This window comes from Mycteria americana, chromosome 22, assembly GCF_035582795.1.
Source record: "Mycteria americana isolate JAX WOST 10 ecotype Jacksonville Zoo and Gardens chromosome 22, USCA_MyAme_1.0, whole genome shotgun sequence".
NCBI lineage: Eukaryota > Metazoa > Chordata > Aves > Ciconiiformes > Ciconiidae > Mycteria > Mycteria americana.
The window spans coordinates 7530759-7543474 of record NC_134386.1 but is presented as its reverse complement, the minus strand read 5'-3'; the positions used below and the strand labels follow the sequence as shown (position 1 = coordinate 7543474).

At 38.0% G+C, this 12716-nt stretch overlaps 2 protein-coding genes across 2 annotated transcripts; one reads left to right on the top strand and one right to left on the bottom strand.

Moving 5' to 3' along the window:
- Positions 1-478: 478 nt before the first annotated feature.
- On the bottom strand, positions 479-1419 carry LOC142419733 (olfactory receptor 6B1-like). The gene is given in 2 exon segments (XM_075522995.1): positions 479-540; positions 543-1419. Coding segments are annotated over 2 exon segments (939 nt in total).
- Positions 1420-8552: 7133 nt separating this feature from the next.
- On the top strand, positions 8553-10189 carry LOC142419669 (olfactory receptor 4M1-like). The gene is given in 3 exon segments (XM_075522869.1): positions 8553-8914; positions 8916-9271; positions 9996-10189. Coding segments are annotated over 3 exon segments (912 nt in total).
- Positions 10190-12716: the final 2527 nt, after the last annotated feature.

Genomic DNA, 12716 nt, shown 5'->3' with positions numbered 1-12716 from the left:
TACAAAAATACCTTCAGGTGAAAGTCTGAAAATCATCCAGTCCTAAGCAAATGTTCAGCTGATTAAATGTCAATATATGTAATGTAAACTTCTAAAATAACACTGCTCACACTAGGTTTACTTTATTGTCAATGGATTTATCACCAATATAATCACAGAGCATACTGATCATAACATTTTAAATAATATGGCTTGATTAATCAAGCCTTAAAAATGTTTATGTTTCTCCACTGTGTCAAAAGGTGACCTGTATTTATTACCTCTGATTTGTATGTTGACATTGCATATATCTGAAATTAGGTAAAATTAATCACTCTAAAAAATAGCTAACTGTCCATTGACTGTACAGGCAGACTAGGATAAATGAAGTCCAGACATATGCATCTTAATGGATTGTGTCAACATAAGTGGAATCAGTTGAATTTCAATAGCCAATGACTTGTTTATATTGTTACATAAAATTAAAAAGTAAATAAGTTTAATGAATGTATTTGCCAATAGCTTTTCTCAAAGCTTCTTTAAACTTTTTGTTTCTCAACTGTAGATGAGAGGATTGAGCATAGGAGTCAGAATAGTATAAAAAACAGATAAGACTTTGTTTAACTCTCTAAGGGCTTTAGTTTTGGGCAATGTGTAGACAGCAATTAGGGTTCCATAGAAAACTGTGACTACAATGAGGTGGGAGGAGCAAGTAGAGAAAGCCTTTTGCCTCCCTATGTTGGAAGGGATTTTCAGGATAACAGTGATGATACAAATATAGGTTGCCAGGGTTAAAAGAAATGGAGGCATGGTGCATGCAGAGGCTAAAATGGACATGACCAATTCTGTTCTGTGGGTTTCACTGCAGGAGAGTACTAATAAGGGTGTATAATCACAAAAGAAATGGTCAATTTCATTGGGCCCACAGAAAGTCAGCCATGATGCATATAGTGTAGTACAGATGCTAGCCAGAAACCCACAAAGCCAGGATCCAGCTGCAAGAAGGACAGAGGATCTGACATTCATAAATGTTGTATAATGCAAGGGTTTGCATATTGCTAAATAACGATCATAAGACATTGCAGATAAAAGATAACACTCAGCACATGCCAAGGAAGCAAAGAAATAAAATTGCAAGAGACAGCTGTTAAATGAGATTCTGTTTTCCCTTGTCAGGAAGTTGACCAGCATCCTGGGCAAGATGTTTGAAGAGTAGCAGGTCTCCAAGCAGGACAAGTTCCCCAAGAAGAAGTACATAGGTGTATGTAGATGCTGATCTATCACAACCAGAAGAACAATGAGTATGTTCCCAATTATGGTCACAAAGTAGATTAATAAAAAAAACAGAAAGAGAAAAATCTGTAGTTTAGGGAGATTCCCAAACCCCAAGAGGATGAATTCTGTGAGGGATGTCTGATTTTCTTGTTTTGTGTCTGCCATGGAGTATGTGAAGATAAACCCACTAAGATCTGTAATAAAATTGTTAAAATGCACAAGTAGAATTAAACATATATTGAATGTTCCTACGTCATATTTTTTCCCTCTTTTTCAGTCTGAAAGTTGATTTGCAATCTTGTAGTAGAAGTGAATTAGGTCACTTAAGTTCTGGAGAGTGATTCTGGTGTCAATTTAGATGTCCCTGAGTAGCTGAGATTTCCACAAGGGGCAGTACAGATTTCACACAAAAGTATTGGAGACTCACATTCTTCTAGTCCCATAACTGGAAGTCAAGAACGCTGGGGTGCCTAAAATGTCACTAAACATTCCAATTAAGGTAGCCAAACTGCATCTAAAGGTCAATGAAGTAAACAGCTAAATATAAGCTTGTTGCTTCAATGTTCAGTTGGAACAAAGACACATTTCTAAATAACACTTCATTCTAACCCTAAAGTAGGCACTAAAATAGGTCAGATTACTTGTGTTCTACACATTATTGTTTCACACCACTTAGCGTAAAGAGAGTAGAAATGACCAGCATACCTCTACAAATTTCCTTACAGATTATTTAAAACCAAACTCAGAATCAATACAAATTAGCATAAAAATACAAATCATTGGCTGTGATTCGCAAGCTAGGCTATAAGATTTTCTTATACTCTTAGTAGAATTCGACAATTGGAATTCCCTATAATATTCAGAAAATATCCTAGACTAAAATGTCACAAAAAGACCCATAAATTACAAAGACAGTTTTGCAATTATTTGTTACCTGTGAATAGGGTGAAATACAGTTCCTAAATATGTATGTCCAGTGACAATTTAGACACACTAAGATGTATAAGACATCTGTACAGATCTGACAAATATGACACAGAACTGATGGAGCAGCTGCTGGGGGCCAAGTGAGATATTCTAAGATATCTAAAATTGATGCATCTAAATAAAAGTATCGTAATCTACAGAATTAATCCCATCTTGAAATTATTTGCTTAGTCAAATAAATAAATAAGTAAATAAATAGATAGATTTATCTGAAAAAATGTTCTTAGCTGCTTCCCTTACTAAGCACAATTCAAAATTTCACATGGTGAGCAAAATTTTGAAAAGAGGACAAAAAAAGAAAGATCTTCAGTTCACATACTACAATGAAAACAGTTCTGGAAACTTGTAAGCAATCACGAAAACAAATTTTCCTTTCTTGATCAACCCTTGTCTAGCAATCATAGAAAAACTTAACATTTAACAGCATTATGATATAATTTTGCAATTCCTTTCTTCTTTTCTTTCACTTACTGTAATGAAGTTATTTAGTATTGTAATTTTAGTATTACATAGAAGCTCCAAACAGAAAACAACCACCCACTAAGGAGTAATACACAGACTCAGAATTAGACTGAAGATTTTTTTAGTGTTCCAGGGACATAATCTTGTAAAAAAATCCTTCATAAATGTCCTTGTTTTGTTCACAAATGTGAAAAAATGGAACATGTGCATTGGCATGTTTTTCTTTCCTTCAGATATTTTTGCTGAGACTCCCTTACTTAGTGTTAGAGACCTAACACTGAGAAGACTAAAAAAATATTAACTCACTGTACAGTCCATGGAGGAGAAAAAAGAAAATGATTCACTGCATTTTAACATTATTGTCATAGAAGGACAATGTATAATACACTTCTAAGTGTCTATTTTTCTCTGCCAATTAATGCAGGAAGCACAGAAATTTTACATCTCTGAAACTGAGTGGAATCCCATTTTTGTCTATAAAAAAAGGAATGTTAGCAAGTATGTTACCTGCTAGAGGAATCTTTTTGAAAATTTAGGGGGACATCTTCATTCACATCCATAGGAACATTACCCAGGTTGTGCAGCTTATCTTCTCTGTATACTTCACCACAAAAAGCAAACCCTAAAAAAGCAAGCAGACAAAAAATAATTCAAAACTTCATTACTAAGTGGGCTTTGCAGAACATCTGTCCTGAAGACTGTAATATGAAGTAGCATACGAAGACAGATACATCTTCACTGCAATATCTTTTATTTGAATGTCTAATTGCCCATGAGTAAACTTAATTTAATGTTTATTATCAGATTGAAAAATAAGTGAAGTTTTTTCTATCTTCTGCTTCTCACCTCAAGAGTAATAAATATAAAAGGACTAGAATTACAACCAAAAAAACATCGCTTACCTTTAAGAAATTTTTGCTTCATGTATGGAATAAGTAATATTTTTTCATAAAATCATCTCATCCATTTCTGCAGTGTACAGGGTCTTTAAAGGTGTGGGCTCAACTTCTGCTGTCCTTTGCTTTTGTTTCTAGAACTCAGATTCATGCCTTCTCTCCTGAGGGACTTAATTAAGGCTTCTAACTTGAATGCCCTGTTCCTTTGAAGAGAGATGAACAACAGCACAAGATCATTATGACCACCTGATAAAAGGAATCATTATGTGGTGGAATGCATCTCTCTCTTCATGGATTATGAAGGGAAATAAAGAAATTATTATGTTAAATTTGGTCTCACAAGGACTGGGAGTATGTATCTGAATCGAGGTGTCTTGATGCTGGAACACCTGATATATTGTGCATTTCCCTAATTACTCCTTTATTACATTTTGTATGGTGGTAAGCTTTCACAGGATGTGAGAGTGCCATGTTCAGAACATTAATCTTATTTTCCTATCATATATATTAAGAAAGACTTGAACTACCTTCAGGAAGTGTTTCCACCCCCTCCCCTTTGATTGTAGAAACACATACACAAAAAAACCACCAAAATATTAAATTATTAATTTTTAAATGTCTAAGTCAAAGTAGGTTGAATATTAAGATACTTAAAGGAACAGAGTACTCATTTTTATAATATTTTTAAAGAATGTAAGAATAAGAAGGAGTAAATTCTTAGCTGTAAGCAACTGAATCATGAGCAGGAATCTTTCTATTGTTTTTTGGTCTAGGATAAGCTGTCTGTTACACTACCCAAAGGTTTCACATTCTGCAAGTATTTTAGGAAAAGATTACATTATTCATTGTTTTCTTTAGGGCATCCTTAACCTCTTTCCTTCTCTGACTTTTATGTAATGTGATTAATGAAAGAAGCAGTATAAAAGGCAGGAAGCTCATCTCCAACACGAATCACCCTGTATCACCTGACTCAATTTTAGTTCACCAGTAGTCTGTTGTTTAATCTACTTACTCTAGACAGGAGAGACATAAACATTTTCTAAGAGTAATTAGGTAAATATGCCATTTCTACTTACTTAAAGATATTTCTAAGAGATCTTTCACAGTTTTCCCTGTCTTAAAATGTATATGGCATCATGAAAGGTTTTAAGATAGTATAGAAATTTCAGAGCCTGGGTGCACAGATTTAAAAACTGAGTAGCATTTTGCAGTCTTTAGTCTCAAGTTAAATGTACTCAATATGGAGGTTAAGTGGCATGGAAAGCCTCATATCTTTTCCAGTAAACTTTCTGGACATGAAAACAAGGTAGTCATGCCCTATCATTAACTTGTTTGGAATGAGTCTTAACACAGTATTTGGCTCACATGTCTGTCTTCATATTTCATATTTCACATTTCCCTCTCTCCTTCTCAGATATCCCTATTTCTTCTTAAGACAGAGTTGTGATCATAAAATTCAGTTGAGCACTTGCTGCACACTGCTGCTACCATTCCCCTGAGGTTTTTTTGAAGGGTCTGCTGATCCTGCTCTTTCTGCTCAGATTTATGTATGACTGCCTTCCCTGTCTCTCAGCTAGTACTATGAGTGTGTCATTTTAGGACAAGGAGTCCAGAACCTTAACTTACAGGAAATTCCACATTAAAGATGTCATACACCAGATGCAGACACTACTTAGAGAGAGAGGGTAGCAAACACTGCCATTTCAAAAACTTCTCAGCTCTGACTGTGAGCTCTTGGAAATTTGGGACTGGCAGTTCACACTCTCCATTTACTCTCTATCACAGAGTAACATTTTTGCATGGGAATCCTAAGGCCATCTGCTTAGACCATGAAGACCTTTGTGGTGGTGACATAAACGGTTCACACTGGCAATGAGGATTGGGTTTACATGGCACCCTGACCTGAACACTTAAACCCAAAGGGATTCATATCTCCAGTTTTTGTTCTCTCTGAGAGTTTAATCAATTTATAAAAACAAGAGGTCTTCAGGAAATTCTGTTGGCCACTGGCAAAGATTCATACATGCTATTGTGAGTACTACTACTTGACACTACATGGAAAGATTTTTCTCATCTCCACACAAATGAAGTGAGGGAACGTTTTCTTCCTACCCTTGAAAATAAAAGTGTGTATGGTGCCCAAGCACTGCTAACCTTACAATCCTGAGTCATATGGCCACTTAGCAATGATTACAAGCCACAAAGTTACTTCACCAGGCCATGCAGTCCCACAAGTATCAATGTGGCTGACTAACTGTGTGATGAGGAGCTTTGCTTTGAACATGAACACCGAAAATGCTGTGCACAACATCTCCAGGACACCTTAGAGGAGCATGTGAAGACATTTATGCCTTTTCTGATGCAGGACATGGTTCATTATAGACGTCCTAAACTATGCAGAAGTAAAATCATTAAGAGCTTTTAACTGTTTCTTAATTAGTTTTAAAGAGAAAATTTTGATTTCTCTCCTTCCATATATGAATGCAGACTTTTCCAGTCTCTCTGAAACTTCCCTTGCTCTGCTTGGGCTTTATTCTTCCAGCTACAAACATGTAACACACTGCCTATGGCAATCCTTTCTCTACCGCACAGACCTGCTTAATCTGGAAACATTTCTCCTACACTGCATAACTCCTCACAGCTCTTCACAGCCACTAGCTGCTAGAAATACAGTATCCAGCTGAACGCAGGACGGAGTATTTCCATTCTTCTGCCTGAGTCAGAGCCTGGTTCCAACAGTTAATGTTTGTTTTCCATGCTAGCAATACATATCCTATATCCTATGTTGTATACAACACGTATTCTGCCCTGCAATGGTGTCACCAGAGCTCAGTCCTAATTTAATGGTTAATTTAATGTCCTAATTTAATATCTAAGTCTAGACTTACCTTCACATCAGCATCCCCAAAGCAACCTGTCAGCTCATTTACTAACAAACCAGCAAACCTACTTCAAAAATCACAGCATAAATCTCAGATACAAGTAGAGTTTATTCACTGTTGGGGAAGAAGCAGGAGGAGGGGTAACCCAGAAGGAAGTGAATAAGATTCTGCTGCCTCTACTGCCTTTCCCTGCCACTGGAAAGATTCTTTGGAGTTCTGTGCAGATGCATGGGAGGAACAGGGAGAGGAATAGCAGCAGAGCAAGCAATGAGAGGGGTGGAGAGATGGAAAGAAGCAGAAAAAAGGGTAGAAAGAGGTTGGGGGGGTCCCCTGTTGAAGACCATGGGGTCCCATCATGGAAATGGAGGGTCCCATGTTGCCCTGAACAACTTTAGAGCCTTGTGACTATCTTTCCTTAGACTCACTCTTGTAAAAACCCACATGGACACACAGAGACACACAGGCACATAGACACATAACTCTCCAGCTTCCACCCCCCCACACCACGCTTCAGTTCTTTGTTGCCTCTGGTATACATTTTGCAATGTCTGAGGTGTTTCAGAATAGAGCAGATGAAAGATTAATAGGTGACTGAAAATTTTAAATCATGAAGAAGAACTAAGATGGCATAGAGCACTATTCACCCAACATAGCAAAGGTGCAAGCTTAATTTTTCCTCTAGAGCTGCACACATACTTTCTTTTTTCTCACACACTTTGGTAAATTGGTGAATAATGGTAGGTAATGAATGTAAAGAGCCAGTAAGCTTTCTTGCCCTGCAAAGAATGTAGCTGCATCTAAAATTCTTATTTCAAATGTTACCTTTCTTATTCCCAAGCTGTGATGGGGACAAAGAAGACATGAGTTTAATTGTATAAATGCTCACTTTCACATACCCACTGTTGTTCCTAGACACAATTTAATTAATAAATACAGAGAAAGCTGGAGTCAATCCTCTCCAAAACTACAAATGGGTTTTATCTCAAATGAAGAGAATGGATCATTTCAAAAGAGAGCCTGTGAGTGAGCTACAATGCATTACAAAAGTACCAAGTGCTTTATTCAAGCATACCTGCACCTATGAGCCAACACCTGAACATTTTGGATGATGAGGAACTTTGGCATCAAGGGCCAGTTTATCTATGTACAAGGAACTGTGGTTTTCCTGAATATGCACTTTACAAAGCTCAAAATAAAGGAATCAAATGGTCAGACACCCAGAAATACCGAAGGAGACTGCAATACTTCATGATTTCACTGTGTTTATGCCAAGTCTCTTTCCCAGAAGAGGCATAGATTCTGTACAGGAGGATGTTAGCATGAAGAATGAATTGGGCTGTCTAGTATCCACTAGTACTTTAGATTCTTGGGATGAGACTGATCTCCCCCACTTTAGATGTCTATATAGTAAACAGCTAAGACAGTAACTACAAGAACAATGGAGAGAGAGCAACATTAATCACAGGACAGGTGTTGAAGATAAATGAGATTAGCTGGCCTATGGAAGCCTTTATTATGTCTAATGACAGTATGGTCACTTCATTGTCATCATTGCAAAATAAATAATTGCAAAGAGTCATTATTCTCCTCCAAAGAGAAGTGTCTAATTTAGCTGGGTAATCCCCATTTCCATTTCCATTGATTTTATCTGTCCTATAGATTACTACATTAGAATCAGAAAGTCATCTTAAAAATATTTGAAATTAAGATGGATAAATTCCTAACCTGAATTATTTCTCTGAATACAAGATTAAATAATCTGTCCATTAATCTGTGGATATATGAAGTATACTGTGCATGCTATTATCTTATTTAGTGTAAAAAAGATTGACATGGGAGTTTGGGATGCATCAGACATTTCTAGGGAAAAGCACTGCTAAACTGTTTCAGATGTCTGACTTTTTATGAGATAAGTAAGAACCCAGATATTGATTTTAAAAGGAGCCATTTATGAATTGCTCAGCATTGTATTTTAAATGTCTAGGAAGAATCAATCCTGCATTGTAGATGTCCAGTGTGATAGATATATCTCATTTATATTTATTCTATTTTAGGAATGTCCAGAAATGTGATGGAAACAGAAAACAAGACAGAAGTAACAGAAATTGTGCTGCTGAGATTGTCTCAGACACATGAAGTACAACTCTTCCTCTTTTTCCTCTTCCTCCTTTTCTATGTCATTGTCCTTCCAGTAAACATCCTCATCATCCTCATAGTCAGGGGAGATCCACAGCTGGACTCCCCGATGTACTTTTTCCTAGCCATTCTGGCTTTCCTGGATATCTGTTACTGTTCTATTACTCCACCGAAGATGCTGGCTGATTTCTTCTGGCAACAGAAGACCATCTCTACCAGAAGCTGTATAGCACAGCTTTTCTTCCTCCACTTCCTGGGTGGAACTGAGATCTTCCTGCTCATAGCTATGGCCTTTGACTCTTCATTATGCAACCTTAATGAGGAAAATGCTCTATTGGGTCTTGGTGGGGACAGCGTGGGCTGGAGGATTCATACATTCGATCATCCAGGTTGCATTTGTTGTTCATCTTCCCTTCTGTGGCCCCAACAAACTGGACAGCTTCTTTTGTGATGTTACACAAGTGATTAACTTAGCACGTACCAACACTTACATACTGGAGTTTACCATATTTGTCAACAGTGGCCTAGTCATCTTTATATGTTTCATTCTTCTGCTGATTTCCTATGGTGTCCTACTAATCCATCTGAAAACAGGCATCTCCAGAGGGAAGAGCAAAGCAGTATCTACCTGCACCACCCACATCATTGTGGTGGTGTGCTCCCCCCCCCCCCGCTCCCTGCACAAGCAGTAACCATCAGTGGGAGTCATCCTGATAGGTGCATCCAGCTTATGCTGGACCTTGAGGACAAATAGCAACAAAGTAGCCAAGGGCTGCCTGAAGCAGGGATCTAAACCTCTTGCTGATATGCAAATATGACCATAAGTCAATCATCTTACTCCTTAAATAGTGGACAGCCCAGGGCCCTTTGAGCTCTCCTGCACGGCAGCGGGCTGCACGCCAGGATCTCCTCTTCAGCAGGGACGCTTCTCAAGGTTACTCCTCGAGGCTGAGAGATTCCTTGCCGCAACAGATCCTCAGTAAGTGACTAATAGCATGCTAAACTTTGAAATCTTAGCTAAGTGATATAAAGGATTGATTGCACACATATATAATCCTTTAGACATAAACCGTTGACCAAGTCTGGGACTAGGACTAGATCCAGCCGCACCTAGACTCCTGTCTGAGAAGGAGTTTAGAAAGCAAGGGGATCTTTTTCCGAACCTCATGACTCAATGGGAGGGTCTCCTTGACAGTTTTGTCTGACCCTGTCCTCTATGCAGTAAATAATCAAGTGTACCTCGCCGTCGAATCTTGTTAAAACACTGTCGCATTGAACTTTTTGTTAACTCCCTATTCTGTATCAATAAACTATATTTTTACTTCTCTCTTACAAGTGAAGTGCACTCTCACTCCATCCGCAACAATCATTATTGCCTTTGTTATGTTTGGACCAGCTATATACATCTATTGCCGGCCTTTCTGCAGCTTGCCCCTGGACAAGATGGTGGCTGTGTTCCACACCATGGTTTTTCCCCTCAGGAACCCCATGATCTACACCCTGAGGAACAGGGAGATCCTCAGTGCCATGAAGCGTTTGTTGGTGCAGTACTTTCTGCAGAGAGGGAAATAGAAGGGAAATGCAATCATAAAGTATAGAATTATAGCGGTTTTGTATATGGAACAGTTTTCAAGAGAGATTCATAGGTCTATCAATGGTCCGGAATATTAGTGTAGAGTTATTTTGATAGAACATGGACCCAACATCTACAAAATCATTAAATATTAGTAATGTCTTTGGAAAAGCTGCAAAAATCCTTATTTCTTACAGACAAATGTTGAATGGCATTGCCTTGCTTTGTAAGGACTACATATTTCCAATGCAGTAAGTGAGAGCATGCACAAAGTAACTCAACTGTATGTGTATAAATATCTATTAGTAATTGTATGACATCTCTGGAGTGACTAACAGTTTAATGAGCCACACAAAGGCATAAGTAGCTCTGGAAGAATTTTGTAAATAAATGAGTGTAAATATCTGAGGTGTAAAAAAAAGTTAATTGTACAGCAACACAGTTGTAGGTATGGTTCATTATGTCATGTTCAAGTAATGCGCACAACTTCCTTCCTCTTGGAATTTTTACCCAAATATTTACATTATGTTTTCTGTTAAGTACCTCATTAGTGAGGTGCTTAGATTTACGTAAAATCTGAAATACCAAGTGGCAATGCTATGCATAATAAAAATTAGTTTATTACATTCTTAGAATTCATGAAGCACAACTATCTAAATACTAGGGGGTATAATCAGATCTCAGATATAATCAGATCTTGTGGCTGAGATATATCTGGATTTTACATTTGAGTTGACTGAACACTGTGCGTATTAAACTTTGTCCATCAATCATGTCTGTTTCCTTTTCAGAAAGGCTGATGCTCAGCTAGTCAGTTCACTGCTTAATACTGACAACACAGGTTGAAAGATCTGGGTCTGTTTCTTCTAAGGAAGAGAAAAATGAAGAGGACAGAATTTTCTGGAAATGTGGGAATACCAGGACTCACTTGAGACATTTAGAATGTTATATTTTTTTTCCCTTTTTTATGGTGATAGACTCAAAGCCCCTCCTAGCCTCTATTACTGGTTCTCTCATATTTTGCTCTCCTCCCAAAGCTAGGGTGAAATGCAAACATTTTCCTAGGAGGCCTTTGGAAGAAGTAATTTCCAACAGCACAAGCTAACTCTGTAACTATTCCCTTCATGACTTAAGCTTTGAGTGCGAAAAATGCCAGCAATACCTAAGGCAAGATGATTTAAAGCTTGCCCTGGCTTGCAGATTGCTACAAAACACTGTTGTAGAAGGCGGTGCTGGTTGCTGCTCTTACCCGAGAACTGTATGATGAGATGCTGCCCCTTTGGATATCTTTCAGTACAGTTTGCCTGAATATGACTGAGATAACAAAATTGCTTGGGCCAAATCCAGGACCAAGTTTCTCTTGAGCATTGGAGGACCAACAGCAGGTGGACAGGAGACACCAGCAGTATAGCCACTGTAAATTGAGAGGAAGGACTTCCAATGAAGATGGTTGCTGTTGAAATTGCTCTAGAGTGTATTTAAGAGTTGAACACTGTTCAGGGATTCAAAATTCCTTCAGAAAACAAGGAGGCAAAATGAACATTTAGGAAATGAACACTAAGAAAGAATGTACACCAGATGAACGGATGGAAGTGGAATAGGTGAGGATGGGCAGATGGTTGAGAGGGCAGGGTTATGTGTAGAGAACTATGTATGCATATACGTGTATATATATATGCAGTTTTGTACAGAGAACAATGGATGTATTTGTAGGTACATAAAGAGTGCATGTGGAGGATGGCTAGAGAAGGATGCAGAGGAAGATGGATGGAGAGGTAGAGAAGAAGTAAATGGGATGGCTAGCCTGATGCAGATCTTAGGATGGGGACAAGGAAATAGATGGAGGGAATTTTTTTTTAAATTAACAGAAAAGTTGTGTATTGTAGATGGAGGGATGGAGGGAGAAACACAAAGAATGCCTAAGGACTTATGATAGTGGGTAGAAGAGATTTGTAGAGGGATGGATGAATGGATGGAGGAGATGAACAAGTTAATGGACAGATAGATGGAAATAAAGCATGTAAGGAACAGAACCTAATGATTATAAGATATGTATAGAATGGTAGGAAAGATAAGGTAAGCAAGAGAGGGAATAAGGGGAAAATAATATACGGGAACACATGCATGAAGAGAGCAGATGGAAATGGGGATTGATGCATGGATGGGTGGATGGCTGGGATGAATATAGCAGTGCATGGTGAAAAGTACCATGTGTAGTAGGGTGGGTAGACTGCCTGTTTGTTCCTTTTTTACTGGTAGAGAACTAAATCAACAGCAGAGCAAACTAGATTCAGTAAACCTTTTCCTCCCAAGTGCTGGGCATTAGCATAAATACAGGTTATAAGAGAAAATCTGACTCTTTGGATTACAAGGATTTTGTCCCATGTGGTGAGGAAGTTAGGTTTGATTCTTCAACAGAAATTTTCTGAGCAGAAGCTCTGTAATGATTAAATAAGGGTAGATGGTAGATTTTAAAGACCTTTGAAAGTCTTATCTTGACTAATACCTGAATTGGGTTCTTGGGAC